At 70.5% G+C, this 26,690-nt stretch overlaps 2 protein-coding genes across 4 annotated transcripts; both read left to right on the top strand.

Annotated features, from left to right (window-relative positions):
* CAD (carbamoyl-phosphate synthetase 2, aspartate transcarbamylase, and dihydroorotase) lies at positions 1–15,033 on the top strand (the record flags this gene model as incomplete). The annotated part of the gene is made up of 45 exons (XM_082307550.1): positions 1–85; positions 288–427; positions 1,419–1,548; positions 1,779–1,921; positions 2,198–2,339; positions 2,842–3,013; positions 3,098–3,283; positions 3,354–3,466; positions 3,670–3,815; positions 3,910–4,041; positions 4,254–4,487; positions 4,575–4,796; positions 5,207–5,395; positions 5,882–6,006; positions 6,096–6,229; positions 6,309–6,421; positions 6,524–6,774; positions 6,846–7,092; positions 7,211–7,309; positions 7,390–7,614; positions 7,709–7,891; positions 7,994–8,212; positions 8,310–8,477; positions 8,566–8,748; positions 8,818–8,922; positions 9,002–9,250; positions 9,493–9,574; positions 9,766–9,932; positions 10,055–10,219; positions 10,302–10,433; positions 10,529–10,730; positions 10,817–11,007; positions 11,076–11,216; positions 11,330–11,425; positions 11,498–11,639; positions 11,773–11,820; positions 12,319–12,363; positions 12,459–12,613; positions 12,741–12,815; positions 12,933–13,145; positions 13,419–13,544; positions 13,638–13,793; positions 13,862–13,963; positions 14,096–14,190; positions 14,909–15,033. 45 exons carry the CDS (start codon positions 1–3, stop codon positions 15,009–15,011), a joined length of 6,771 nt encoding a protein of 2,256 aa, XP_082163676.1. The 3' UTR covers positions 15,012–15,033.
* Positions 15,029–25,304, top strand: MPV17 (mitochondrial inner membrane protein MPV17). Of its 3 annotated transcripts, XM_082307552.1 has the most exons (7): positions 15,029–15,158; positions 20,230–20,345; positions 21,194–21,286; positions 22,003–22,098; positions 24,331–24,363; positions 24,539–24,591; positions 24,668–24,874. In XM_082307552.1, exons 1-7 carry the CDS (start codon positions 15,086–15,088, stop codon positions 24,735–24,737), a joined length of 534 nt encoding a protein of 177 aa, XP_082163678.1. In that variant the 5' UTR covers positions 15,029–15,085; the 3' UTR covers positions 24,738–24,874. The 3 variants fall into 3 exon arrangements, with proteins under 3 accessions (XP_082163678.1, XP_082163677.1, XP_082163679.1); XM_082307551.1 differs by lacking the exons at positions 24,331–24,363; positions 24,539–24,591; positions 24,668–24,874 and having other exon boundaries at positions 22,003–24,279; XM_082307553.1 differs by lacking the exons at positions 20,230–20,345; positions 21,194–21,286; positions 22,003–22,098 and having other exon boundaries at positions 15,077–15,158; positions 24,668–25,304.
* The last annotated feature ends 1,386 nt before the right edge of the window (positions 25,305–26,690 follow it).

Raw genomic sequence — 26,690 nt, 5'->3', positions numbered from 1 at the left:
ATGGGCCGCCTGGTGCTGCAGGACGGGGCCGTGCTGCGGGGCCGCCCCTTCGGGGCCGCCGGCGCCGCCGCCGCCGGGGAAGTCGGTGAGCGGGGCCGGGCCGGGGCCGGGGCGGCGGCGGACGTGGGGGGCGGCCCGAGCCGTGGGGCAGAGCGGGGACGGCCGGGGCGCCGGGGGACGCGGTCGGCCGGGGCCGGGGCCGGGGCGCGGGTGCCGCCGCCGGCGGGACGGGGGGCGGCCGGGGTGCTCCGTCCCCGCCGACGCGGCCCCTCTCCCCGCTCCCGCAGTCTTCCAGACCGGCGTGGTGGGCTACCCCGAGGCTCTCACCGACCCCTCCTACACGGCGCAGATCCTGGTGCTCACCTACCCGCTCGTCGGCAACTACGGGGTGCCCCGGGACGAGACCGACCCCTTCGGCCTCAGCCGGGTGAGCGAGCGGCGCCGGGGCCGGCGCCTCCCTGCAGCGGTGCCGCTGCCGGGCCCGGGGCTGCGGACCCCGGGGGGCGCCGGGGCGGGGGGCGCCAGGCACCGGGGCGGCACGCGACGGCGGGCGGGGCTTTGACCCCGGTGCCATCAGCGGGGCCCGGGGTGCTCCGGCCCACCGTGCTCCGGGAGGGGCCGGGGAGACCCCCGTGCTCCGGGGTCGGGGCGTGCGGGGAGCGGGGCCGTGCGTCTGTCCTCGCCGGGGCTCCCCGGCAGGGCGGGGGTCCCAGCCCCCCGGGGCGAGGCGGGGACGGGGCAGGGCAGCCCCCGCTGCCTGCTCAAGGCCCCCGATCCCTCCCAGCCCCTCGGCCTCCACGCTGCCCGTCCCAGGGCTGCCCCGGCCCCCGGGGCAGAGTCCAGGCCCCGGTGCAGCAGCCCCGTGTCGGGCCTCCCCACGCTGACCCTGGGGGTCCGTGCTGCCCAGCCCCATCCCGCACTGCAGGCCAGGAGCCCCCGGCCCTGCCCTCGCTGCTGGCAGCCCTCTCTGGGCCGGGGTGTGCGGGTCCCTGCTGCGGCCCCGCAGGCCCTGCTCCCAGGAACTGGAGCCCAGATCCCATGGGACAGGACCCGCTGGTGTGGTTGGGGCTCCCTGGTGAGGCTGCGACTGGGGGGAGCGGCGCTTTCCCGCGTGCCGGTTCATGCTGCGGCTGAGCCAAGCTGGGGGGTCCCGCGGTGCGGGCTGTGCTGGCCCCTGGGTAGGGGGCTGCGGTCCAGCAGCACCAGGGGCCTGGGGCTCCCGGAGCCAGGGGCTCGGCTGGACCAAGCCTCGGCTTGCAGGGCCGCGTTGGGAGTGGCGACAACCCAGCATGCTGCGTGGGGCGGTAGCGGGGGCTGGTCCTCTGCCGTGGGGTCCCTGTCCCCAGGGATGGCACCCGCGGGGCTTCTCCTGGGCCGGTGACCCCCCACCCGGCCACGCTCACCTCCCGCCCCCACAGTGGTTCGAGTCCAGCAAGATCCACGTGGCCGCACTGGTGGTGGGCGAGTGCTCGGAGACCCCCAGCCACTGGAGCGCGTCCCGCTCCCTCGACCAGTGGCTGAAGGAGCAGAACATCCCTGGGCTGGAAGGTGGGACTGGGGAGACCGCGGGGTTGGGGTTGGGGTGGGAGCTGTGGGGCCGCTGAGGGCCTGGGGCCCGGAGGTTGGCGAGCTCTACACCAGACCTGTCCCTGTGCTGGGATTTGCCCTGCCAGGGGTTTGACCCGCTGTTGGTGTTGGGGGTGATGCTGTTGCTGGGGCGCAGGGTCCTGCTCGGGGTGGGACGGGGCTGCGGGGTGGTTTCTCACGGCCGTCCGCAGGCGTGGATACTCGGGCCCTAACGAAGAAGATCCGTGAGAAGGGGACGCTGCTGGGGAAGCTGGTGCCAGATGGGACCCCCGAGAACAGCCTCTCCTTTGAGGACCCCAACAAGCGGCACCTGGTGCAGGAGGTGTCACTGAAGGTGGGGCTGGGGGCTGGTGCTGTGGGGGAGCCTGGGGGTGGCGAGGGGGCCGGGGGGTGGCAGAGGGGGCTGGAGCTGGGCTGGGGGGTGGCAGAGGGGGCTGGAGCTGGGCTGGGGCCATGGGTAAGAATGGCTGGAGGACAGCTGGGGGCCTGGCACTGGGCTGGGGGGCATGGGGGGTGGCTGGGGGGGCAGCTGGGGCTGGGGAGGTCCTTGCTGCGGAGGGCTGGTCCCAGCCTGGGGGACTGAGGCGATCTGCAACCCCCCCTCCTGCAGGCACCCCAAGTGTTCAACCCCGGCGGGTCGCTGTGCATCACGGCGGTTGACTGTGGCCTCAAGTACAACCAGGTGCGGTGCCTGTGCGAGCGGGGGGCGGCCGTCACCGTGGTGCCCTGGGACCATCCGCTGGACCCCGCAGGTGGAGTGACGGTGGCCAGGGGCCTCCCCGGGCCCTGCCAGGGGGTGGGGGATAGGGCCTGGAGCAGGGGCCATCTCCTTGGCTGGCGCTGGGGGCAGCAGGGAACCACGTCCCGCTCCGTGCCGTGGGGTTGGGGAGCCTTGATGTCATCCATCCTGGGGGCTTGGGGCCCTCGGTGGGACCCTGCAGGGATGGGGGGGCGTAGGCAGGGGGTGTAGGCTCGGGGTGCCTTGCTGTGATTGGGATGGGGGGCCCTGGCCCGTGGCATCAGGGTGCCCTAATGTGACCCTGCATGGGGGCCATGGGACTGGAGGGCCTTGCTGCCACCAAGACAGAGGTTGTGGGGTCAGGGCACCTCGGTGTGACCCTCCTGGGGTGTTGGGGGGCTGTGGGCTTGGGGTGCCTCACTGCTAGGCTGATGGTAGCCAGGGGGCCCTGCTGTGACCCTGCAGGGCCTCGGGGGGCCAGGCCCCACTCTGACCCCGCTGCTGTCTCGGCACAGACTTCGATGGGCTGTTCATCAGCAACGGCCCTGGGGACCCACAGCTCTGTCAGGAGACGGTGTCCAACCTGCGCCGGGTGCTCGATGCGCCCCAGCCCAAGCCCATCTTCGGAATCTGCCTGGGCCACCAGCTGCTCTCCCTGGCCCTCGGCGCCCGCACCTACAAGATGAAGTGAGCAGGGTCCGGGGCTGGGGTCAGGGTCACCGTGGGGTCCCAGCTGCCCGGGGCTGCTTGACACCCATCCTGCCACCCCAGGTATGGCAACCGTGGGCACAACCAGCCGTGCCTGCATGAGGACACGCGGCGCTGCTTCATCACGGCGCAGAACCACGGCTTCGCAGTGGAGGCGGGCAGCCTGCCGCCCGGCTGGGCCCCGCTCTTCACCAACGCCAATGACGGCTCCAACGAGGGCCTCATCCATGAGCACAAGCCCTTCTTCAGGTGGGCGCAGGGTCGTGGCTGGGGGGGCCGGGGGGGCACAGGGCTGTGCCTTGCCTGACCGCCTCCGCAGCGTCCAGTTTCACCCTGAGCACCGTGCCGGCCCCACGGACCTGGAGGGGCTCTTCGACATCTTCGTGGCGGCAGCACGGGACCTGCAGAGGGGAGACGGCAGCGCCCGGACGGGTGAGTGCGAGGCGGGACGGGGCAGCCGGGCCCTTGGGTCCAGGGCTGCGGGGCCGGGGCCGTGTGCGGGGCCGGGGCCGTGTGCGGAGGCCGCAGGCCGGACCCTGGGGCGGGGGCTGTGGGCGGTGTGCAGGACTGCGGGGCTGGAGCTGCGCACGGGGGTGCGTGCGGCCCCGGCCCCGGTGTGACCTGTCCCCCTCCAGTGCGGGAGCGCCTGCGGGACTGGCTGACCTACGACAAGGCGCCGGCGGGGGGCCAGGATGCGGCCCGGCCCCGCAAGGTGCTGATCCTGGGCTCCGGCGGCCTCTCCATTGGGCAGGCAGGCGAGTTCGACTACTCGGGGTCACAGGTGGGTGCCCACCCCGGGGGCATGGGGGACAGTGGGGATCACCGGGGGACGCAGGCCTGGGGCCACCAGCCGCGACCCCTCTGCTTCCTGTAAGGCCATCAAAGCGCTGAAGGAGGAGAACATCCAGACGGTGCTGATCAACCCCAACATCGCCACGGTGCAGACATCCAAGGGGCTGGCGGACAAGGTCTACTTCCTCCCCATCACCCCTGAGTACGTCACGCAGGTGAGCGCTCCGGGGCGCCGGCGGGAGGCGCAGGGATGGGGGCTGCCGGGAGGGTAAAAGCCTGTGGGGTGGCGGAGGGGCTCGTAGACGGAGGGCTAGGGGGTGGCAGAGGGGTGCTTGGGGGGCAGCACAGGCACGGCGGCAGCTGGAGGGTGCAGGGTGCGTTCTGCAGGGCTGCCGTGGGTCCCTGCCCACCATCCCGTGCCCTGCAGGTGATCCGGAACGAGCGCCCCGATGGGGTGCTGCTGACCTTCGGGGGGCAGACGGCCCTCAACTGTGGCGTGGAGCTCACCAAGGCGGGCGTGCTGGAGCGGTACCGCGTGCGGGTGCTTGGCACACCGGTCGCCTCCATCGAGATGACAGAGGATCGCAAGGTCTTCGTGGAGAAGATGGAGGAGATCGGGGAGCACGTGGCGCCCAGCGAGGCCGCTGCCTCCCTGGAGCAGGTCTGGGGTCGTGGGGCAGGGTGGGAGCAGCTCCTGGGCAGGGTCCTGTCCTCCCTGCTCCCATCATGACCCCGTTGCTCTCTGCAGGCACAGGCAGCGGCCGAGCGGTTGGGGTACCCGGTGCTGGTGCGCTCCGCCTATGCCCTTGGGGGCCTGGGCTCTGGCTTTGCCAACACCCGGGAGGAACTGGTGGCACTGGTGAGCCAGGCCTTCACCCACACCTCCCAGGTTCTGGTGGACAAGTCCCTGAAGGGCTGGAAGGAGATCGAGTACGAGGTGGTGCGAGATGCCTACAACAACTGTGTCACGGTACGGGACGGGGGGGGAGACCCCCCAGGCCTCTGCTGGGGGGGGGTTCACGGAGGAACGGGTGCTGGGGGGCGTAGGGTGGGGGGCTCCCGCTGGACTCCGTCCCCAGGGAGGGCTCCCCAGCCCTTCCTGTGGTGCCCGCGCAGCCGCCGGCTGCTGCTGGGAGCTGCGCCCCTCGAGCCCGACCTCCCACACCCCCTGTGCTCTGCGGGCGCTGCAGCGCATGGGGTGTCCCGGGGGCACGGTTCAAGCCCTGGCTGCGCAGGGGAGCCCCCGCCGGTCCCCAGGGCAGGGGAGGAGGCAGTGGGAGCCAGGAGGGGCCCGCCTGGGGCGGCAGCAGCTGGGGGCATGTGTGGGCAGTGTGTGAGGGTGAGGGCCTCAGCAGCCCGTGGTGACCCCCCCGCTGCCAGGTGTGCAACATGGAGAACCTGGACCCGCTGGGGATCCACACGGGCGAGTCCATCGTGGTGGCGCCCAGCCAGACCCTTAACGACACCGAGTACTTCATGCTGCGGCGCACGGCTGTGAAGGTGGTGCAGCACCTGGGCATCGTGGGCGAGTGCAACATCCAGTTTGCCCTGAACCCTGAGTCGGAGCAGGTGAGCGCGGCCCCCGAGGGCCCCGGCTGCAGTTCCCCCTCCCAGCCCCCCCGGGCAGCCCTAGGGGAGCCCGGGTCCCGGTCCTGCCCTGCGCTGTCTGCGGGGCTGTGCCTCACCAGCCTCCCCCGGCCGTGGCGCCTGGCGTCCCCGGGGCCAGAGGGTCTCACCGTGTCGGCGACTCAGCTGGCCCCCGCGAGCGCAGCGAGGCGCTGGGTCTTTCGGTCCCAGCGCCGTGTGCATGTACAGTCCTTGGGCGGCCTCTGCCCAGCTCCATCCCGCCACAGCCATCGGCAATGGCTGCCCTCCCCCAGCCCGGCTGCCCTCGCGTTTGGTCCCTGGTGCTGTTTGTGCCCTCACCGCGCTAGCAGCTCTTCGGTGCCAGCCGAGCACCGGGCAGCAGGGAGCTGTGCTGCCGGCACCCCGCCTCGTGCCGCAGGGGCCGCATCCTGCGCCACCCCACTAACCCTGCCCGCCTGCTGCCTGCAGTACTACATCATCGAGGTGAACGCCCGGCTTTCCCGCAGCTCGGCACTGGCCAGCAAGGCCACTGGCTACCCCCTGGCCTATGTGGCTGCCAAGCTGGCTCTGGGCATCCCCCTGCCCCTCCTCAGGTAATGGCACTGCTGTGGCATGGGATGGCGTGCTGCCCTGGCCAGCCTTGCGCCCCCGGCCCCGGCACTGACCCCCGTCCCCTCCTCAGGAACTCTGTCACCAACTCCACCACAGCCAACTTTGAGCCCAGCCTGGACTACTGCGTGGTGAAGATCCCGCGCTGGGACCTCAGCAAGTTCCTGCGTGTCAGCACCAAGATCGGCAGCTCCATGAAGAGCGTGGGTGAGCGCCAGGCGGGCGGGCAGCACGGGTGGGCAGCGCGGCGGGTGCGGGGTCTGGCCGCTGACGGCCCTGTCCGCAGGGGAGGTCATGGCCATCGGGAGGAACTTCGAGGAGGCTTTCCAGAAGGCGCTGAGGATGGTGGACGAGAACTGCGTGGGCTTTGACCATACTGTGAAGCCGGTCTCGGACATGGTGCGCACCGGGGGTCTGGGGCAGGGGTCTGGGCTGCCAGCGCAGTCGGGGGAGGCGACAGTCTGCCCCCCTCACAGCCCCACTCACCCCCCGGCCTGGCAGGAGCTGGAAACGCCAACGGACAAGCGGATCTTTGTGCTGGCAGCTGCGCTGCGGGCCGGCTACTCCATCGAGCGGCTCTATGAGCTGACCAAGATCGACCGCTGGTTCCTGCACAAGATGAAGAACATCACGGACCACGCGGTGCTGCTGGAGTCGTACCGTGAGGAGCAGAGCACCATGCCACCCGCTGTGCTCAAGCGGGCCAAGCAGCTCGGCTTCTCCGACAAGCAGGTGGCCCTGGCTGTGCTCAGGTAATGCGGGGAGGGGGCAGTCCCACTCTGCACCCCAGCCCCCGTCCCGGCGCTCACCCTGCCCCTCGCAGCACTGAGCTGGCCGTGCGGAAGATGCGGCGCGACCTGAAGATCCTGCCGGTGGTGAAGCAGATCGACACCGTGGCAGCGGAGTGGCCGGCCCAAACCAACTACTTGTACCTGACCTACAACGGCACCGAGCACGACCTGGCCTTCCGTGAGCCCCACGTCATGGTCATCGGCTCCGGTGTTTACCGCATTGGCAGCAGCGTCGAGTTCGACTGGTGTGCCGTTGGCTGCATCCAGGAGCTCCGCAAGGTTGGCTGGGCCCCAGCACCCTGTGGGGTCGGTGGGTCGGGCATCCTCGGTCAGAGGATGGGGCTGGGGAGGAGCGTGGTGCCCCAGGGGGCCTCATCTCATCCCTCTCCCCCTGCAGATGGGCTTCAAGACGATCATGGTGAACTACAACCCCGAGACAGTGAGCACCGACTACGACATGTGCGACCGCCTCTACTTTGACGAGATCTCCTTTGAGGTGAGTCGGGCGGGGTGAAGGCTGCCGTGGCCCCCGTGGCCCCTGTCCCAGCCATCCCCCTGCCCCATGTGGTGCCGCAGGTGGTGATGGACATCTATGAGCTGGAGAACCCTGAGGGCGTGATCCTGTCCATGGGCGGGCAGCTGCCCAACAACATCGCCATGGCCCTGCACCGGCAGCAGTGCCGCATCCTGGGTACCTCCCCGGAGGCCATCGACTCGGCTGAGAACCGCTTCAAGTTCTCCCGCCTGCTTGACTCCATCGGCATCAGCCAGCCCCTCTGGAAGGAGCTCTCTGACATGGAGGTGGGGGGCGTGGGGGGCCAGTGAGGGCAATAGGGCTGCCCGAGGGGGGCACTGGCCCTCGGCACATCCCCTGAGGGTGCTGGCTCTCTTGCAGTCGGCCAAGCACTTCTGCTGCAAGGTGGGGTATCCCTGCGTCGTGCGTCCCTCCTATGTGCTGAGCGGCGCTGCCATGAACGTGGCCTACTCAGACAGCGACCTGGAGAAGTTCCTGAGCAATGCCGTGGCCGTGTCCAAGGAGCAGCCCGTTGTCATCTCCAAGTTCATCCAGGAGGCCAAGGTCCGTCCAGGAGGCTGCTCCAGCCCCAGGGCACCCCTGCTCCCTGTGAGAACCCTGTTCCCCCTCCCCGGTGCTGGGCTGTGACCATGTTCCTGCTCACAGGAGATCGATGTGGATGCGGTGGCCTGCGATGGCGTGGTGGTAGCCATCGCCATATCGGAGCACGTGGAGAATGCTGGGGTGCACTCGGGTGATGCCACGCTGGTGACGCCCCCGCAGGACATCACCCCCAAGACACTGGAGCGCATCAAGGCCATCGTCCACGCTGTCGGGCAGGAGCTGCAGGTCACTGGGCCCTTCAACCTGCAGCTCATCGCCAAGGTACTCCAGCTGGGGGGACTGCGCCGGGCCGGCACAGCGCTGGCGGGAGGACGCCCTGCAGCCCCAGACGAGCCTCATGCCATCCCATCTCCCTCAGGACGACCAGCTGAAGGTGATCGAGTGCAACGTCCGCGTCTCCCGCTCCTTTCCCTTCGTCTCCAAGACGCTGGGGGTGGACCTGGTGGCTCTGGCCAGCCAGGTGATCATGGGTGAGGATGTGGAGCCCGTGGGGCTGATGACGGGCACGGGCATCGTCGGCGTCAAGGTGAGTGGGGGCCATGGGGGCCGGGCTGGGGCGTGGGGCCAGGCTGGGGCGCATGGCTGGCAGCCCCTGAGCCCCCCCCTTCCCCCAGGTGCCCCAGTTCTCCTTCTCGCGCCTGGCGGGCGCTGATGTGGTGCTGGGTGTGGAGATGACCAGCACAGGCGAGGTGGCCTGCTTCGGGGAGAACCGCTGCGAGGCTTACCTGAAGGCCATGCTCAGCACTGGCTTCAAGATCCCCAAGAAGAACATCCTGCTGACCATTGGCAGCTACAAGGTGCGTGGGGCCGGGCCGGGGGCCGGGGCCCCCCGCTCCACCCTCTGACTGGCCTTGGGGTCGTTGCAGAACAAGAGCGAGCTGCTGCCCACGGTGCGGACCCTGGAGAGCCTCGGCTACAAGCTGTACGCCAGCCTTGGCACCGCCGACTTCTACACCGAGCATGGCATCAAGGTTGGGGCTGGGGGTCTGGCAGGGGCTGGGGGCTCCCTCAGGGGACGTGCGGGGCCCTGACGGGCGTCACTGCCGGCAGGTGATGGCCGTGGACTGGCACTTTGAGGAGGCAGACGGCAGCGAGGCTGGCGCCCGGGAGACCCAGCGCAGCATCCTGGACTACTTGGCCGAGAACCACTTCGAGATGGTCATCAACCTCTCGATGCGCAACTCGGGGGGCCGCCGGCTCTCCTCCTTCGTCACCAAGGGGTACCGCACCCGGCGCCTGGCCGTCGACTACTCTGTGCCGCTCATCATCGACATCAAGTGCACCAAGCTCTTTGTGGAGGTGGGCTGGGGCGCGCGAGGGCCCAAGGGATGTGAGTGCAGGGGAGGGAGCAAAGCGGGGGGCTGGGTAGGAACGTCCTGTTGTGGATGGTGTGGGACGGCTGATGTACACGGGCATTGCTGTGGGAGGGTCATTTCTGGGGTGCGGCTTGGGCAGACGTCCCCCTCCTGGCCCCGTTGCTGAGCTCTGGGCCCACACGCCTGTGCAAGACGGGTCCTGCCTCACAGCTGCCGTCTCCGCAGGCGCTGGGCCAGATTGGGGCAGCTCCCCCTCTGAAGATGCATGTGGACTGCATGACGTCCCAGAAGCTCATCCGCCTGCCGGGTAGGTGGGACCCAGGCCACGGCAGGGGCTGGGGGCTCCAAGGGCCCAGCACGGAGGTGGGGCAGTGCTGGGAGCTGGGCTGGGGGCTCTAAGGGTGCTGCAGGGAGAGGAGACGTTTCCCTGCGCTGCCGGGGTGTCCTGCCTCCCCCACGGCTGGGGTCTGCCTGTGCTGACACTGCCGCGCTCCCCAGGCCTGATCGACGTCCACGTCCACCTCCGTGAGCCGGGCGGCACCCACAAGGAGGACTTTGCATCCGGCACGGCAGCCGCTCTGGCCGGGGGCGTCACCATGGTGTGTGCCATGCCCAACACCAGCCCTGCTGTCACCGACGCTGCCTCCTTCGCCCTGGCGCAGAAGGTGAGGGGCTGCCGCTGCCTGGCCCGATGCCCGCGTCCCCTCCCCAGGTGCTGAGGCGCTGGCTGCAGCGCGCACGGCGGGGCTGGCCCCGGCCCAGCACCCACTGCCTCTCCCCCCCGCAGCTGGCCGAGGCTGGGGCCCGCTGCGACTTCGCCCTCTTCCTGGGGGCTTCCTCGGAGAACGCCGGCTCCCTGGGCTCCCTGGCCGGGGCGGCCGCTGGGCTCAAGATGTACCTGAACGACACCTTCTCCAGCCTGCGGATGGACGACGTGTCGCTGTGGATGGAGGTGAGCCGTGGCGGACAGGGGCTAGTGTGAGGCTGGACCCAGCTCCTGGCACCGGCACCCACCGACCCTGTCCCCGCTCCAGCACTTTGAGCAGTGGCCACGGCACCTGCCCATTGTGGCGCACGCGGAGCGGCAGACGGTGGCCGCAGTCCTCATGGTGGCCCAGCTGTACCAGCGCCCCGTGCACATCTGCCACGTGGCCCGCAGGGAGGAGGTGAGCAGCAGGGGACTGTGGGCCCCGGCGATGGGGCACAGGACCGTTCGGGGCCACCCCTCACTGCGGCTCCCTCCTCCCTGCGGTTCCCCCAGATCCTCCTTATCAAGGCAGCGAAGCAGAAGGGGATCCCAGTGACATGCGAGGTGGCCCCGCACCACCTCTTCCTGTGCCGGGACGACCTGGGGCGCCTCGGGGAGGGCCGAGCGGCCGTGCGGCCGATGCTGGGCACCCGCCAGGATGTGGAGGCGCTCTGGGAGAACATGGACACCATTGACTGCTTTGCCACGGACCACGGTGAGCCCTTGGGGACGGCAGCCGTGGGGTGGGAGCATGGCGTAGGGATGGTAGCAGGTCACCCGGTGACCAGCCTCATCCCCCAGCCCCCCACACGCTGGAGGAGAAGCAGGGGCAGGAGCCACCCCCCGGCTACCCCGGCCTGGAGACGATGCTGCCGCTGCTGCTGACGGCTGTCTCTGAGGGGCGGCTCACCGTGGAGGACATCATCCAGCGCCTCTACGAGAACCCCCGCAAGATCTTCGGGCTGCCTGTGCAGGAGGACACCTATGTGGAGGTGGGTCCCTGCCCACCCACCCTGGATTTGGCCCTAGCCCTGCTGCCTTTGACCCGCTGTCCTGGCAGGTGGACCTGGAGCACGAGTGGATCATCCCCAGTCACACAGCCTTCTCCAAGGCACGCTGGACGCCTTTCGAGGGCATGAAGGTGAAGGGGACGGTGCGGAGGGTGGTCCTGCGCGGGGAGGTTGCCTACATCGATGGGCAGGTAAGGCCCCAGGTACCATTCCCCCTGTATCGTAGGGGGGTCCCGCAGGCCCTCCAGGGCCCCCCCAGCCCCGGGAGCCCCCACCACTGGCCCCATCACCCCCATGGCTGCAGGTGCTGGTGCCCCCTGGCTATGGGCAGGACGTGAAGAAATGGCCCTCGGGAGCCGTGCTGGCGCCACACACAGCCCCCGTCAAGGAGAGCACGAAGGTACTGGGGTGCGCAGGGCTGGGAGGGGGGGTCCCTGCCGTGCCCTGGCTCCAGCTCTGCCTCTCATTGCAGACCCCCGAGCGGCCCCGGCATGTGGTGGCCGGTGAGACGCTGCGCAGCCGAGCCTCCAGTCCCCGCCGGGCCGGCCCTGGGGGCGAGGGGCGCTTCCACCTCCCACCTCGCATCCACCGGGCCTCCGACCCTGGGCTGCCAGGTAGGGGGGCAGGCGGAGTGGCGCGGCAGAGCGCGGCAGGCGGGTGGCGGGGCAGCGAGCGTGCTGCCCCAGGGCCGGGTCTGGGGCCGCGGCTGGGCGGCCCTGCTGACGCCGGCCCTTGTGTCCCGTTCAGCGTTCCGGAGGCTGGGAGCCGCGCACCGCCCGGGCGCCCGAGGCACCGGTAATGTCGCGGGGGGACTCACTCAGACAATGAGACGCGGCCGTACTAATGGCACTAACCGCAGCCGATGAGTGCATCCCCTCCCCCAGGTGCCACGCTGGCCCCGGGCCACCTGTGCCACCCTGGCACGGGCCCCTTTGCCCACTGTGTGATGGGGCTGGGCACCATGGGACAGGGCACGGCTGCACCTGCCTGCTCCCCTCCCGCCCCGGCCTGCGCGGCACCTCGGGGACCCCTCGCCTGCCAGTGTGATTTGGGTTGCGTCTGATCGGGTTTTGTGGGGTGTGTGGGGAGAGGGACGCAGCACCGTGCTGTGGCTTGGCCCGCACAGTCTCTGGGTGGCCATGGCCCCGGCGCCGGGCCCTGCCGTGCTCTTGCCCAGTGCTGCAAGTGCTAGGAGGGCTGTGCCGTGCTGGCAGCACCCCGGGAGAGCAGGGCCCCGGGTGCTGCAGCCACCTGCACCCTCTCTAATGCCATCGCTTCCCTCTCCCACCCCAGCCGATGACGCTCGTGAAAAGGCTGGCAGGAAGGCAGTGGAGGCGGGTGAGTGCCAGGGGATCCGGGGGCCGGTGGCAGGCGAGCTGGTCGGGCTGTGGGACCACCCGCGCAGGCTGACCTGGCTGCTCTCTGTGCTGCAGATCCAGCTGCGATCCAGGACAGCTACTTCTACCCACCGGGCCCCTTCCCGCGCCAGGCATCCCCCCAGGGTGCGCCCCACTTCCAGACCTCCCCGTTGCTGCACCCCCTCGTTGGGCAGCACATCCTCTCCGTCCAGCAGTTCTCCAAGGAGCAGGTGCCTGGGCTGGCAGCGGGCGCTGGGGCCGTGGGCACCCGGACGAGCATGGGGGGTGCGGTGCCTCGTGCGCCCCGGCTGAGTCCTGGTGCCGCGCATGCCCCGGCTGAGCAGCCTCTCCCCGCAGATGTCGCATCTGTTCAACGTGGCACACACCTTGCGCATGCTGGTGCAGAAGGAGCGGAGCCTGGACATCCTCAAGGTGAGCTGGGTATGGGGCAGCTGTCCGGCCCCCCAGGCACCCCGAGCGAAGCCTGGGAGACCCGTGCTGGGTGCAAGGGCCTCTGGGCTCCCTGAGGTAATGGCGTGGCCCCCGCAGGGCAAGGTGATGGCGTCCATGTTCTACGAGGTGAGCACGCGGACCAGCAACTCCTTCGCGGCAGCCATGAGCCGGCTGGGCGGCTCCGTCCTGTCCTTCTCAGAGGCCACCTCCTCGGTGCAGAAGGGCGAGTCGCTGGCCGACTCTGTGCAGACCATGTGCTGCTACGCCGACGTGCTGGTGCTGCGCCACCCCCAGCCAGGCGCTGTTGAGGTGAGAGGGGCTGGTGGGGCCGTCTCCTGCCTGCGGCAGGGCAGGGGGGCAGCCGCATCCTCCCCTGAAGGCATCGGCATCCTTGCCCGGGTGGCAGGGACGGTGGCCTGTGCGATGGGGCAGGGCTGTGTTCCCCAGTGGTGCAGGCTGGGCAGGCGTCAGGGGCAGGAGCCAGGTCCTGCCCCCATGGGGCTGGCGGGGGCCACAGCCTGCCTGGGCTTGGCCCTGCCTGCGCTCGGCCCTGCCCGCGCTCAGCCCTGCCTCTGCTCCCAGCTGGCCGCCAAGCACTGTCGCAAGCCCGTGATCAACGCCGGGGACGGGGTGGGGGAGCACCCCACGCAGGCACTGCTGGACATCTTCACCATCCGTGAGGAGCTGGGCACCGTCAACGGCATGACGGTAAGGCGCTGGGGGGCCGGGGGGGCCATGGCCACCCTCATCACGGTGCTGCGGGACTGAAGGGCCCTGCCTGGGGCTGACCGCTCTCCCCAGATCACCATGGTGGGCGACCTGAAGCACGGGCGCACGGTGCACTCCCTGGCCCGCCTGCTCACCCAGTACCGCGTCAACCTGCGCTACGTCACCCCCCCCGGCCTCCGCATGCCCCCCGACATCACCAGCTTCGTGGCCTCCAAGGGCATCAAACAGGTGAGCAGGCGGGGTGGGGGGCCCGGGCCCCGCGCCCCCCCCCGGCCCCGCTGACGGTGCCGCCCCAGGAGGAGTTTGGGAGCATCGAGGAGGCGCTGCCGGACACCGACGTGCTCTACATGACCCGCATCCAGAAGGAGCGCTTCCACCGGGCGGAGGAGTACGAGGCCGTGAGTACGGGGCGGCGGGAGGGGACCCCGGGTCTCGCCCCGGCGTGGGGGCGGCCGCCTCCCGCCCTGCGCGGGGTGGGGGCTGCCCTGCCCGGGGCTGAGGGCTGCGCCCCGTCCGCCCCCTCCCCGCAGTGCTTCGGGCAGTTCATCCTCACGCCCCACATCATGACCCGGGCCAAGGAGAAGATGGTGGTGATGCACCCCCTGCCCCGCGTCAACGAGATCAGGTGCGGGCGGGGGCGGGGGGGGTCAGGAGCCAATGGGGGCTGCGGTGTGCTGGGGGGGGGCTGCGGTGTGCTTGGGGGGGGCCTGGGGGCAATGGGGGCTGCGGTGTGCGGGGGGGGGGGGGCTGCGGTGTGTTTGGGGGGGCCTGGGGGCTGCAGTGTGCGGGGGGGGGCTGCGGTGTGCTTGGGGGGGCCTGGGGGCAATGGGGGCTGCGGTGTGCGGGGGGGGCGATGGGGGGGTCTCGGGGCGATGGGGGCTGGGGGGGCGATGGGGGGTCTCGGGGAGATAGAGCTGTAGTGCTGGGTGGGGGTCTCTCGGTGGGGGGCGCTCTAGGCGATGGGGCTGCAGTGTGGTGGGGGGGGTCTCTGGGGTGGGGTCTCAGGACGATGGGGGCTGGGGGGCTCTGGGGGGTCTTGGGGCAATGGGGGCTGTGGAGGGGGGGGCTCTGGGGGTCTCAGAGCAGTGGGGCTGCGGTGCGGTGGTGCGGGTCTCTCGGGCTGGGGGGCTCTGGGGGTCTCGGGGCGGTGGGGGCTGCGGTGTGGGGGGGGGCTCTGGGGGTCTCGGCCAGATGGGGGCTGGGGGGGGTCTCTCAGTGTGGAGGGGGGGCTCTGGGGGTCTCGCGGCGGTGGGGGGGGGGTGTCTGCTGTCTGTGCTGGGGGTCCCCGCTCCGCTCCGGGGGTCCCCCGGGGGCGGTGCCTGTGGCTGACGTCACTTCCGCAGCGTGGAGGTGGACTCGGACCCGCGCGCCGCGTACTTCCGGCAGGCGGAGAACGGGATGTACATGCGGATGGCGCTGCTGGCCACCGTCCTGGGCCGCTACTGAGCCAATAAACGCGTCACGGCCGCGTCATCCCGCGCGACGTCACCGCGCCGTCACCGCGCCGCGCCGGGCGGGCCATGGCGGCGCTGCGGAGGGGCTGCGGGCGGCTGCTGGCGCGGCGGCCGTGGGCTGCGCAGGCGCTCACCGCCGGTAAGGGCCGGGGGCGGGCGGCACCGGGCCGGGGCGGGCCCCTGCCCCCGCAGCGGCGGCCCTGCCCAGCCGGGGCCTGCCCCCTCCTCCCCCGCGCCCCGGCGCGCTGTGGGCCCCTCTCCCCCGCCTCACCCCCGCCCCACAGAACGCCCAGCCCCGGCCTCCCCCCGCCCCATAGAACACACACAGGCCCGCCCCCCCGGCCCCATAGAACACCCAGCCCCTGCCCCCCCCGCCCCATAGAACACACACAGCCCCGGCCCCCCCCGCCCCATAGAATACCCAGCCCCTGCCCCATAGAAAGTCTAGCCCCTGCCCCCCCCCGCCCCATAGAACACACAGCCCCGGCCCCCCCCCCGCCCCATAGGACACACAGCCCCGGCCCCCCCGCACACAGCCCCCCTCCCTCTCTCCTGCCGCAGCCCCTCACCCCCTGCGGCGGGGCCCCCTCGCCCTGCTGCTGCGGCGCTGTCCCCCCCGGGGGAAGCCGGGCAGGAGCCCCCCAGGCAGGGCTCGGTTCCCAGTGCCTCCGGGGCCCCTCCTTAGCGGGGAGGAGGTGCTGCCGTTCCCCCAGGCCCAGCGGGGAGCAGGGCCCTGCCGTGTGTCCCACTGCGTGAAGGGCCCTGGCCCGCTCCAGGCTCGGATCTGCGTCGGGGGCTTGCGCTGGAGCCAGGAGGGCCAACGGGGGGCTGTAAAGAGGCACAGCCTCAGACCAAACCTGCGGCTCGAGGGCTCACCCCAAAATCCTGCGTGGAGGCTGTTCTGGGAGCCCTGCCCCCCGGGTGGGGATGGACGTGGCACTGGGGGGCTCAGTGGGCTGCAGCCTCCACCCGAGGGCTCAGCCGGCGCAGCACAGGGCCGAGCCTCCCCCAGGTGGGCTGCCAGTACGCAGCAGCAAAGGCTTTGTCTTGCGTGGGGTGCATTGGTGCTGCCTGGGAAGAGCCCCTGCCTCTGAAAGCTTCCTGGGGCCCTGCGTGGGTGATTTAACTCCCTAACTGTGTGGTTGTTAGCAGGGCTGGGAGGTGCCATAAATCTGCCCCAGCTCTTGCAGGCGGCTCCCCATGCCCCAAGGACGCTCTCCCTGCGCGGGCAGCTGCTGCAGGCAGGGATGCTCCTGCCCGCACTGGCCCAGGGCTTGCGGTCCTGAGCAACAGGCAGCTCTGCCTCCCCACTGCCCATCTGTGTGGGGCTGAGGCTGGTTGGCAGGAAAGCCCATCCTGCCTGTGCCCCGCGTGCACGGAGCCGTGCAGGGGTGTGGGCTGGCCAGGAGCGGGGTCCCTGCATGCTCCCCTCTGCACCCCCTGCCTGCAGCCTTGCCTGCTGCCACTGCTGCCCCATCAGCTTTGCCGCTCACAAGTAACCAGCCCAGGATGCTGGAAAAGCACAGCCGTGGGGTCTGGGGGTGCCCTGCTGTGCCGGGGAGCCGTTGTGGGCGCTGGGGGGCTCCACACGGTGTGCGGCCGCTGGCCCTCCTCCTTGCTGCCTGCGGGGGTGGCGGCACATTGCCCTGCCTGCCAGGCTGCTGGGGTCCTGCCAGGCCACCTCACTGTTCCCGCTGTTATTTTTATCTGATTTGATGGAGTCTATTGCCTGGCACCTGCTGCACTGTGCGCTGTGCATCCCTCTCCTCGCTTCCTGGAGGGAGGCCAAGGTGGAGCTGGGAGCTCGCCCTCCCCGGCAGCCCCTGCCCTCGCCTTCCCAGGCAGCCCCTGCCCTCGCCCTCCCCGGCAGCCCCCACCAGCTGCTGTAGCAGGCTTGGTGCAGCCCGCAGTCCTGGGCTGGCTCTGGGCTCCAGCTCTACCTGTTGCTTCTTCGTGTCGGAGGTGGCCCTGCCACGCTGAGGCACAGCCCCCCAGTTCCTTGGGGCCCTGGCAGGCCCAGGGAGCACTGGGCAGTGCCCGTGGGGGTGCACAGCCGCCTGGCACGGCCACTCTGTGTGAGTGGTCGGCCCAGTGCTGGATGCGGTTCCTGAGGCCGAGAAGAGGCTCTGCCTTCAGTCCTGGATGTCTCCCTGCCTGTGGCGGGGGCCCAGGCCCAGCCTCTGTGCCACGGTGCAAGGCCGTGACAGCGGGAGCACAGCCGTTCCTCCGGGGCAGGGGCAGCGCTGCCGGAGGCCGAGCCTGCCTGCTCTCCTTGTAGCTCTAGCAAGGAATTCCTCTGTCCGAGGCCAGGCTCGGCCCCTCACCGCTGGCCGTGCTGTGGTCCGTGCGGAGGAGGCAGGCTCTCCCGGGCCCTCTGGCCTGCGCTGGGCAGCCACAGGAGGGCTGGGCAGATTCCAGCCCTGCCTTCGCTTGCTGCTCGCCGAGCCGCCGGTGCTGCCGTTCCCCCGAGTGGAGCAGAGCCGCCAGCTGGGGCCGGGCCAGGGAGTTTTGCTGGCAGTTGGCTGTGCCTGGTGTGTCCAGCTGCGCTCGCCTGCCGAATCCCTGTCCCGCCTGGCGGGGAGGGCCGCAGGGTCAGGCGGGGCTTTGCCTCCTGCATCCCAGGCCAGGATGCCAGCAGGGCCTTGGCACAGCGGGCAGCAGCACGTGCCCGCAGCGGTGACCTTGCTGTCCGTGCCTGCGGAGAGCAGCCCTGCGCTCCCGTGGTGGCGATGCAGCCTCCAGCTGCCAGCCGCCGAGGCCCGCGGGGGATGCAGACGGTGTGGCCTACTTAGGCTTGGGCCTGTTTCAAAGTCCTGTGGCTGCAGGGGCAGCAGCCTGCGGGATCGGCCAGGCACCCCCCGGCTCCCGGCTCCGCCTGGCCGGGGGCAGCACGCTGCTCGCTGCCTCCTGCCTGCCCGCGGCACCGCTCTGCACCGAGCAGGCAAGAAGGTGCCTCCCCGCGGCTTGGGTGGCTGTGAGCTGGGGAGCGCTCGCCCTTCTCGCCGGCTGCATCCAGCACGCCCGTGTGGGTGTGGGGCCGTGCGCGTCGGCTCTTCCCAGCCCGGGGCAGGACGCTGCAGTGGCAGCAGGGCCCTGCAGAGCTGTGGGGTCGGCCAGGCGCTGGTTCCTGTGTTTGTGGCCTGGGGCACAGCTGTGGGCTACAGCCCCGCACCGCAGCTGTGGCAGGGCAGTGCTGGTGTCACCCTGGGGCAGGCGCAGTGCGGGTGCAAGTGGCGCTGGTGCCAGCCTGGGCGAGTAAAGTCCTTGCAAGGGGCTTGATCCGGCCATGCTCCGAGGCCCGAGTAGGGGTGCACAGACAGGCCTTCCCCCCCTGGCAGCCCTGGCGTTGCTTCGTCACCTCCGGGCACCGCGCCCGGAGCCTTCGGCACTGAATGAGTAACACCGGCGGTGCTGGTTGCGCTTTCTCAATGAGCACCGTGCGGGGGGAGCCTGCCTGTGCCTAGTGGGAAGGCTGCCCGTGGGAAGCAGGCAGCCGGTGCTTCTGCCGTGCCAGCCTGGGGTCCTTCGCCTGCTGCGATGCCCTGCCCCTCCGCTGCAGCGGCCCCGTGGGCTGTTGGGGGCTGCTCTGCTGCTGCAGAGGGGTGCGGTGGCTCTCAGGGCCTGGGGGCAGAGCCTCAGCCCCTGGGGGCTGCGTTGGTCCGGGTGGGAGATGGAGCCAGTGAGATGGTGGCAGGAGATGCTGCCAGGAGCACAGCAGCTCTGTGGGGCTGCAGAGTCCGGGCCAGCCCTCCCAGCCCTGCCGGGGCACGTCCAGCCCTGGATCGCTGGCCTTGGCTGGGGCCCCGGCTCCCACCTGGCCTCCTGGGCTGTCTCCAGGCTCTGCTGGCCACCGCAGCCGTGCTGGGCCAGGTCCAGCCTGTGCCCGCAGGCTCCTAGGGGCCATGCTGTGGCCCTGGTCTGTGTGGCTGGGGCGAGGGGCTGGGGAACCAGGCCCACAACTCTCCCCTCGTGCGTGCCATCTGGGGACAGCGCCCGCAGGAAGGCGCGGTCCGGCTGCGGACGCTGGGGCGGTGGCAGGCGCGCTCCCCTGGCGCAGCCTGGGGTCTGCGGCTCTTGGGCTGGGACCCGCTCCCCACGGTGCGGCTGGGGGCGGTCACAGAGACCCGCGGCCGTGGAAGAGAGGGAGTTGGTGGCAGGGGCTGGGCCCTGCTGAGGATACACCCAGGGCTGTGCCACCCTGAGCATCCTCGGCCCACCATGCGGTGAGGAGCTGCTTGTGGAGACTGGGGAGGGCTGGCTCGCAGCCGGCGGTGCCGGGAGGAGGGGGGACGCTGGGAACGCCGCTCCCCGAGACGAGGGCTTGTTGGGTTCAGGGTTTCCAAGAATGGAGCAGAATCGCAGCGGGGCTGGAGACCTGCCTGGGAACCGTCCTGGGAGGGGCAGGGGGAACAAGCAGGGAGCCTGCAAAGGCCGGGGGAAGGAGCACTGGGCCAGCCGAGTTGCGTCGAAGAGGTCAAGGGTGTAGGATGGAGCGGGAGCTGCCAAAGGCCCAGCTGAGCGGCACCCCGCAGGGGACGTGCACAGCAGAAGGTCCCTCACACTGATATGGAAACAAGGCAAGAAGCCGTGCCAGCAGCGGGGCAGCAGCAAGGAGCTGGGGCCGGCCCTGGCACCCAGCGAGGCTCACTGGCCTGTCCTGGCTGCTGGCGGCAGCGGCGCTGCCGGGCAGGAGAGGCACAGGCGGAGAGCGGCTTTCCAAGGAAGGGGACCGTAGTCGGCAGGGTTTGCATGGTGCTAGGGGAGGTTTCGGGGAGCGCAAGGCCCGGGCTTGGGAGAGGCCGCAGCAGGCAGCACGGGCAGCATCCAGGGGGGCTCTGCCCCAGAGGCCCCAGGCGCTGTGGGCCCTGGGTGACGGATCAGCACCATGTCAGGGGCATGGGGAGGTCGTGCAGCCAGCCACTATTTTGGCCAGAGATGCTACGGCATCCCAAGAGCAGCCCAAGGCCACCATGGGAGGGCCTGTGCTGCAGAGCAGGCGTGGGCAGGCTCGGTGCAGGGCGGCGGGGGAGCGGCGTGCCGGGATGGACCCCGCAGGGCCAGAGCAGGCTGAGGCCTTCCCAGGGGCAGCGGGGCCGCAGGCAGGCAGAGGCAACGCTCGGGCAGGAGGACCCGGCTGTTGTCAGGGCGCTCCGGGGTCTCACCCTGCCCCGGTGTGCCGCGGCCGCCTGAGCGGGCTCTGCTGGTCGCAGGGGCCCTTATGGGAGCTGGAGACGTGATCGCGCAGCAGCTGGTGGAGCGGCGGGGGCTGCACGGGCACCACGTCCCCCGGACCCTGAAGATGATGGCGATTGGCTTCTGCTTTGTGGTGAGTGCCGGTGCACCATGGGCACCTGAGCTCTGCAGCACGTGTGTGGTGGGCTGGGGTGGAGGGCTGGGGTGGAGGGCTGCTTTGGCAGGGTGAGGCTGTGGTGCCTGGGTGTGAGCTGGGCCATCCTGGTGCCACCTCCAGCAGCCGTCGACAGAGCTGGGTCCACTCAAGGAGGAACGCCTGTTCCTGCACCCAGCTGCGGGTGCGGGCACCCCTGGCTGTACTGCGGGGCGGGACGGGGCCAGCAGCCTCTGTTCGTGCAGCCCGGGCCCCCGTGCCCATCCCTGCTGCTGGTGCCAGCCCCTGGGGAGGTTTCACTTGGCAGGAGGGTGACTCCCCATCCAAGGGTGCAAATGTGCTTTGCTGCACTGTGTGTGACGAGGCCGGATCCTGACCCATCAGCTCCTGTGCTCCGGGTGGGGGGGTGCCGGACCCAGTGCCCTGCGCTGGTGGCTCGGGTAGGGAGGGCCCTGGGTGGCGCTGGCGCAGCCGGGGTCCCCCCACCACAAAGCCCTGCCCGGTGTATCCGGCGTGAAGCCCTGCGGCTGCCCTGCTGGGGCAGGGCCCTGGCTGCCCTGTGCTGGTGCTGCCTAGCAGAGCGCTCTAGGAGGGGCAGGGAGGGCTGCGGGCGTCCCTGCATCCACTCTACGCAGGGGGGCTGCCCCACGGCGCTGTGGGGCCCAGCAAGGGAGCGGCACATCCCAGGAGAGGGGGCAGGACAGGCCCCCGTCCCTGTGTCCCAGGGCTGGGGCGGGGCCGTGTAACCAGCTCTGGGGACCCCCAAGCCCTGACGCCCCGTGGCCTGGGCGAGGAGGATGCTGCCCCTCACCACCCGGCTCCTGCAGGGCCCTGTCGTGGGCGGCTGGTACAAGATCCTGGATCAGCTCGTCCCAGGGACTACAAAAGTTGTGGCTGTGAAGAAGATGGTCCTGGACCAGGTCAGTGCCGTGTGGGCAAGGGTGCCTGTGCAGGGCTGGTGCAGCAGGACGGGGTGGTGGGTGCAGCCATGCGACTGTGGGCAAGTTTCCGTCCCTCTCCGAGCGCCCCAGCTCGGGTGCTGACCAGGGGATGGTGCCCAGGACCTGCTCCGTGGAGTCGCTGGGCTGCAGCACGCAGCCCCTGGGGCACCAGGCGGCTCAGCCCTGCAGCCCAGAGCATCTCTGCTCGGGGGATCCATGGGGAGCTGTGGGGAGCCGTCAGGAATCCATGCTTTACCCTTGGTGACGCGGTTCTGAGGCTGTTGAGAGCTGCCGTCTCCCTTCTCTGAAGCAGAGCACGGGAGGCTGGGCAGTGCCATCCCTGGTGTCCCCGCTGCGGAGGCGGGGTCCTGGGGACAGGGACCCCCGTGCTGCCCTGGCTCCTGCCCTTCTCCTGAGGCCGGGGCCAGCCCTGATGCGGTGGAGGGCTGGGACGGACAGGGTTGTAGAGGGGCTGCCCTTGGCCTGGTCTTGGACCCTTCCAGAGGCCCCATGGTGGTGCCCGTCCCTCCATATGGCTCTGTGCTGGGGAGCGGCAGGCCGAGTAGCCCCAGGGCATCAGGCAAGCTGGGCCTGTTGTCCCCCGCCCCACCACGCACTCCCTTCGCCCCGCGCTGCGGGCCTGGCTCCAAGCACCGCAGGCTCCTTGGCGCTGGGCCCCAACTCCTCTCTTGCAGGGGGGCTTTGCGCCATGTTTCCTTGGCTGCTTCCTTGCCATCACAGGGGCGATGAACGGTCTGTCGGCAGCAGAGAACTGGTCCAAGATCCAGCAGGTACGTGCTGCTTCCCCGGGGCGGCGTGGGGCCACGGGCAGCCGGGGCGCCTTGGCAGCTCCTCCCGGTGCACCGGCGCTGCCGGCTGCTCCATTTGTCGTCATGCCTGTGCCCAGGCGAGGCCCCCTCCCAGCACCAACTGCATGCCCCCAGCCCTGCCATTGCACTCCCGTCCTCATAGCCTGGCCCACAGCTCCGTTGTGCCCTGGCACCCCCAGCACAGAGCCAGGCTCTGTGGGCACCCCACGGCCAGGATGGGGAGGCGTCCACCCCACTGCTGCCGGGCATGTGCTCTCTGCTTGGCCGGGGCCCGGGCGCGCGCGGTGCCAGTCCTGCCAGGCTCAGCACTGGGTGCCAGGGCCCTGGGGGCATCGGGTGCCTGGTGCTGCCAGTCCTCCGGGTGCTGGTGTCAGGGCTGCTCCCTGTGGCATGGCTCTCTGGGGGTCCCGCCTGGGCCGGGGCAGACGGTGCCTGGTGCCACCCGGTTCCCCGCACACCATCCGCTCTCCTGGCTGCGTCTCCAGAGCCATTACCGAGATGGCTCCCATTAGTAGCAATTGCTGGAAACCAGTGCAAAAGCTGAGTCAGCATGTCCGGAGCGTGAGTCACCGGGGAGCGAGTGACCACCTGCCATGGGATGAGGCAGACCAGAGGCAGTCGCATGGCTACCGGGGGGTGCGCAGCACCGGTGCTCACACACCGACGGCTGCCGGGGCTGTGCAAGAAGGGCCCCAGCCCTGCTGGGCCCTCTGCCCCCGGGCTGTGAGCTGGGGATGGTGCCCCAGCTGGGCTGTCAGCCGCTGCCCCGGGCCGGAGCCCTGCCTGGGGTGCCGTCACCCCGGGCTCAGTCCTCTGCGTGGGTGCACCCGCCCCGCCAGGCACTGGCCAGCTGCCCCCAGGCTGCGGGTGTGCGCCAGCAGAGACCTTTCCTGCCCCCAGTCCTGCGCTGGAGCCCAGGGAGCAAATCCTGGGGGAGGACCGAGTTACCTCTTCTTTCTCCCAGCGTTGCGAGAGCAGCAGCCAGGGTACAAGGGATTTTGAGACGCCCCAGAGGTGCACGTAGGCTGGCCCTTGGCACAGGCAGCACCCCCAAGCGCTCCCATCTGCCCCAGCTGCATCGTGACCAGGTCGTGCCATGTATCTTGCCTTGCCTCCCCCAGGGAAGCCCGCAGGGGCCGGAGCACGGTGGTGGGTGATGCCTGCGGGCCGTGGCTCCCGGCCAGTGCCCTGCCCTGGGAAGGGGCTGGGCTGGGAGCCGGGCAGCGGCAGCTGGCAGCCACCTTCACCCCGGCTTGGGGTGCATCCGTCTCTCCCCACGCAGAGGAAGCGTCAGCAGAGCATCCATCACCCCTGCGCCCGCTCTCCCCGTCCTGGGCTGCCGGCCAGCGCCAGGAGGAGGCCGGGCTCCCGGATGAGTCACAGCCGGGCTGGACGAGGGACTCGTCCTGCTGCTGTGGGGCAGGGCTGTGGCACAGCCGCAGGTGCGGCACGAGGACAGGGCAGTGCCTTGGGCTCCTAGGACAGCTGCCCCGGCTCGGTGCCCCGCTCCGTCCGTGCCCCATGGTGCCTGGGAGGGGGCTCAGGGGACGCGGGGCCAGGCGGGGGCTCGCAGCCTGCCCCTGCCATGCCCACTGTGCCCGAGTCTGCTGCAGGTGCCGTAGCTCACCTCCTGCGCCTTCTCCTGCCGCACACCCGCCCTGCTCCCCTCCCGGGCTTGGCCGAGCAGAGCGGCCTGGGGCAGCTTGGGCCATGTCAACGGCAGGGAGGGCTCGTGGTGGGGATGGAGCACTCGTGGCCACCCTCTCCCTGCCACCCTATGCTGGCCCCACACGGGCACAGCTCTGGGAAGGGGGCAGGCAAGCAGGCAGGGGCTGCGGGGGGCAGAGGGGATCTGCCCCATGCCTAGCTGGAGCCGACGCAGAGGCGGGGGGATCACAGTAGGGGGACAGTGGCACTCTGCATGCTCTGCTCTGCCGCCATCGCGGGTTGCAAGCATCTCTTTGGAAATGCTCCTGCGCCATTCCTGCTGGTGCCAGCTGTGGGCCCTGCCGCTGGAGCTGGCCACCCTCGGCAGCCCCAGCCTCTGCCTGCGGCAGCCGGGGCCTCCCCGGGGCTCTGCAAGCAGCCGCCCCTGCCGGGGCCTTGGCCGGCTGCGCGGCAGGGCCGGGTGCCCACGGTGGCTGGGTGGCAGCAGGGCAGCTCTGGGCACTCACGGCCTCCCTTCTCTTCCAGGACTACACGGACGCCCTGCTGACCAACTACTGCGTAAGTGCTGGCGGCAGCCGCAGGCGGGTCCGCGCTCCTCCCTGCCCCAGTGCCGGCCGTGCCCCTGGCTGGGGCTGCCCGGCTGGGCTCCCCTGCACCCCTGTCCCCTGAACGCCTGGGCACGGGATGGGGGTGCCAGCAGGGCTCCTTCACCGCTGTCTCCTTCTCTGCCCAGATCTGGCCACCAGTGCAAATCGCAAACTTCTACTTCGTGCCCCTGAAGCACAGGTAGTAACGCAGCCGTGGCCCTGGCTCCCTGGCTCCCGGAGCCCGCGGCTGTGGACCCTGTCCCCTCTGTCCCCAGGCTGGCTGTCGTCCAGTGCGTTGCCATCGTCTGGAACTGCTACCTCTCCTGGAAAGCAAATCGGATGTGAGGGGGAAGCCGTGTCCCCTCCCTGCCTCCCGTGCCCGCCTGCTGCCTGACTCTGCCGCACCTCCGGAGCCCTTGGAAAAAGCACCCGTGGCTGGGGGGGGACGGGATACGCAGGGTGCTGGCAGCACCCGTCCTGCTCTCTCCTTGGGGGACCTCATCGCCTGCAGCTATGGCCCTCACTGCTCGCAGGGACACGTAGAGAAGATGGCAACGGCTCTGCCCTGAGATGGGCCGGCAGCCTGCCATGCCATGGGGCAGCTCTGCCCCGCGGTGTGCTCCTCCATCCGTGCTCGCTCCCATCCCTGGCCCACGGCCCCACACTTGGGGCGTTCCTGCTGCGGCGTTGGTCTGTCCTTCCCCAGTGGCAGATCCAGGGAGGGTGAGGAGCCGGAGCAGTGGGTGCCGGTGCAGGGCCGGGGCTGGCCGTGCTGTGGGTCAGGTGCTGCCCTGCTCGGCGCTGGGGTCGGCGCTGCCTGCCCCGCACCTGCGGCCTGCAGCACCCATTGCTGCGGTTTGGGTGCGCTGCCCCTGAAACCGGGTTTCTCTGTAGCTCTGCTGTGGCCGGTTGGAGCACCCAATAAACGGCGTTTTTCCCTCTCGATTCTCGTGACGCTTGAGTTCGCGGCGCTCTGTCCCACACTGGGGGCTGTGCAGAAGCAGTTTCAGGCCGATCGTTCCTGTGCTCGCAGAGCTGCTGGCAGCCCTCCTGTCCCCACAGTGGGCTGGGGCCCAGAGCTGCTCTCCCCGCTGACAGGCAGGCGAGCAGGGCCTTGGGGCAGGGGCAGAGCGAGGGAAGTGAGTGTGCGGCCGTGGTGCTGGCGTTGCGCGCGGGGCTGGGGCTCCGCGGTGCTGAGCAGCTCGGGTGGCTGGGGGTGGGCTACCCTGGCTGCCTCGGTGAGGGGAGGGGGGTCTGGCAGAGAGGATGGTGACTTAGGGGGTCACCAAGTCGCACTGTGGCTGTTTTGTGGGGTGTGATGGTGCCTCCGCTGCAGCGGAGCAGTGGGACAGGGCGAGCTGCACCCAGGGGACACAGGCACGGGGTGCAGGATCCTCGCGGAGCTCACGGCATGCTTGATGCAGGGCTGTGCAGCAAAGGCAAGATTGGAGGCAGGGTCTGTGTGAGGGCTGGGGCTGGGGCTGTGCCAGGGCCACATATACCTCTGCCTTGTCCGAGACGAGCCTGTCTGTCCTGCCTGCAAGGAGTCCCACAATGCTGCTGCCTGCCTGCATTGCTGCCTCGTGGAGACCTGCATCTAGGCTCGTCCTACACAGGCAGTGAGCAGACACGACCTGCCTCACACAGTGCCCTGCCCAGCGTCTCCTGACCGGGGTCTCCAGAGCAGAGCTGGTGGGACCACGGTGGTTAATCCCACCCAGGGACCCGAGCCCCGGCCCCCTCGGCTGCGCTGCTGCAGCCCTGAGCAGCTGGACGGCGCCGTCCCCATGTGCTGCCAGCACCAGGCTGGGCTCTGCCGACCAGCCGCCGTCGTGGCACTCACTGAGAGGGATGCACCGCCGTCGTGGCACTCACTGAGAGGGATGCACCGCCGTCGTGGCACTCACTGAGAGGGATGCACCGTCCTTCATCCTCCCAGCCGCAGGGAGCCTGCTCCATGCTGCCCTCGCACACCCGCCCTGACGCTGGCTCCTACCAGCCAGGCCCTGCTGGCTCGTACCCTGCTCTGGCCCTGGGTACGGGTGCAGTTCTAGGCAAACGGGTGCAACCCCAAGGACGGGCTGCTGCATGAAACCTGCGCAGGACCGCGGTGCACCCTGACGGGGATGGAGCTGCAGAGCCCGCCCGACTGCCCAGCCCTCGGCGCCTGAGGGATGGGAAGGGGCCGCAGCCACAGCCGCAGCCGCCCGACAGCACCACAGAGCAGCGCTCGCTGCAGGGCTGGGGCCGTGCGATGGGGCTGTGGGATGGGGCCGTGCGTGGACGGCACCGGCGCTT

The sequence above is a fragment of the Platalea leucorodia genome, assembly GCF_965183815.1.
Source record: "Platalea leucorodia genome assembly, chromosome: 3".
NCBI lineage: Eukaryota > Metazoa > Chordata > Aves > Pelecaniformes > Threskiornithidae > Platalea > Platalea leucorodia.
The sequence above is the reverse complement of the archived record's forward strand: the minus strand, read 5'-3'. Positions and strand labels throughout refer to the sequence as shown.

Excerpts from the sequence above, each read along its gene's own strand:
- MPV17 (XM_082307551.1), top strand. The coding sequence starts at position 15,086 with ATGGCGGCGCTGCGGAGGGGCTGCGGGCGGCTGCTGGCGCGGCGGCCG. Across the intron at positions 20,346-21,193 it reads CGATTGGCTTCTGCTTTGTG|GGCCCTGTCGTGGGCGGCTG; the intron begins GTGAGTGCCGGT and ends CGGCTCCTGCAG. Across the intron at positions 21,287-22,002 it reads AGAAGATGGTCCTGGACCAG|GGGGGCTTTGCGCCATGTTT; the intron begins GTCAGTGCCGTG and ends CCTCTCTTGCAG.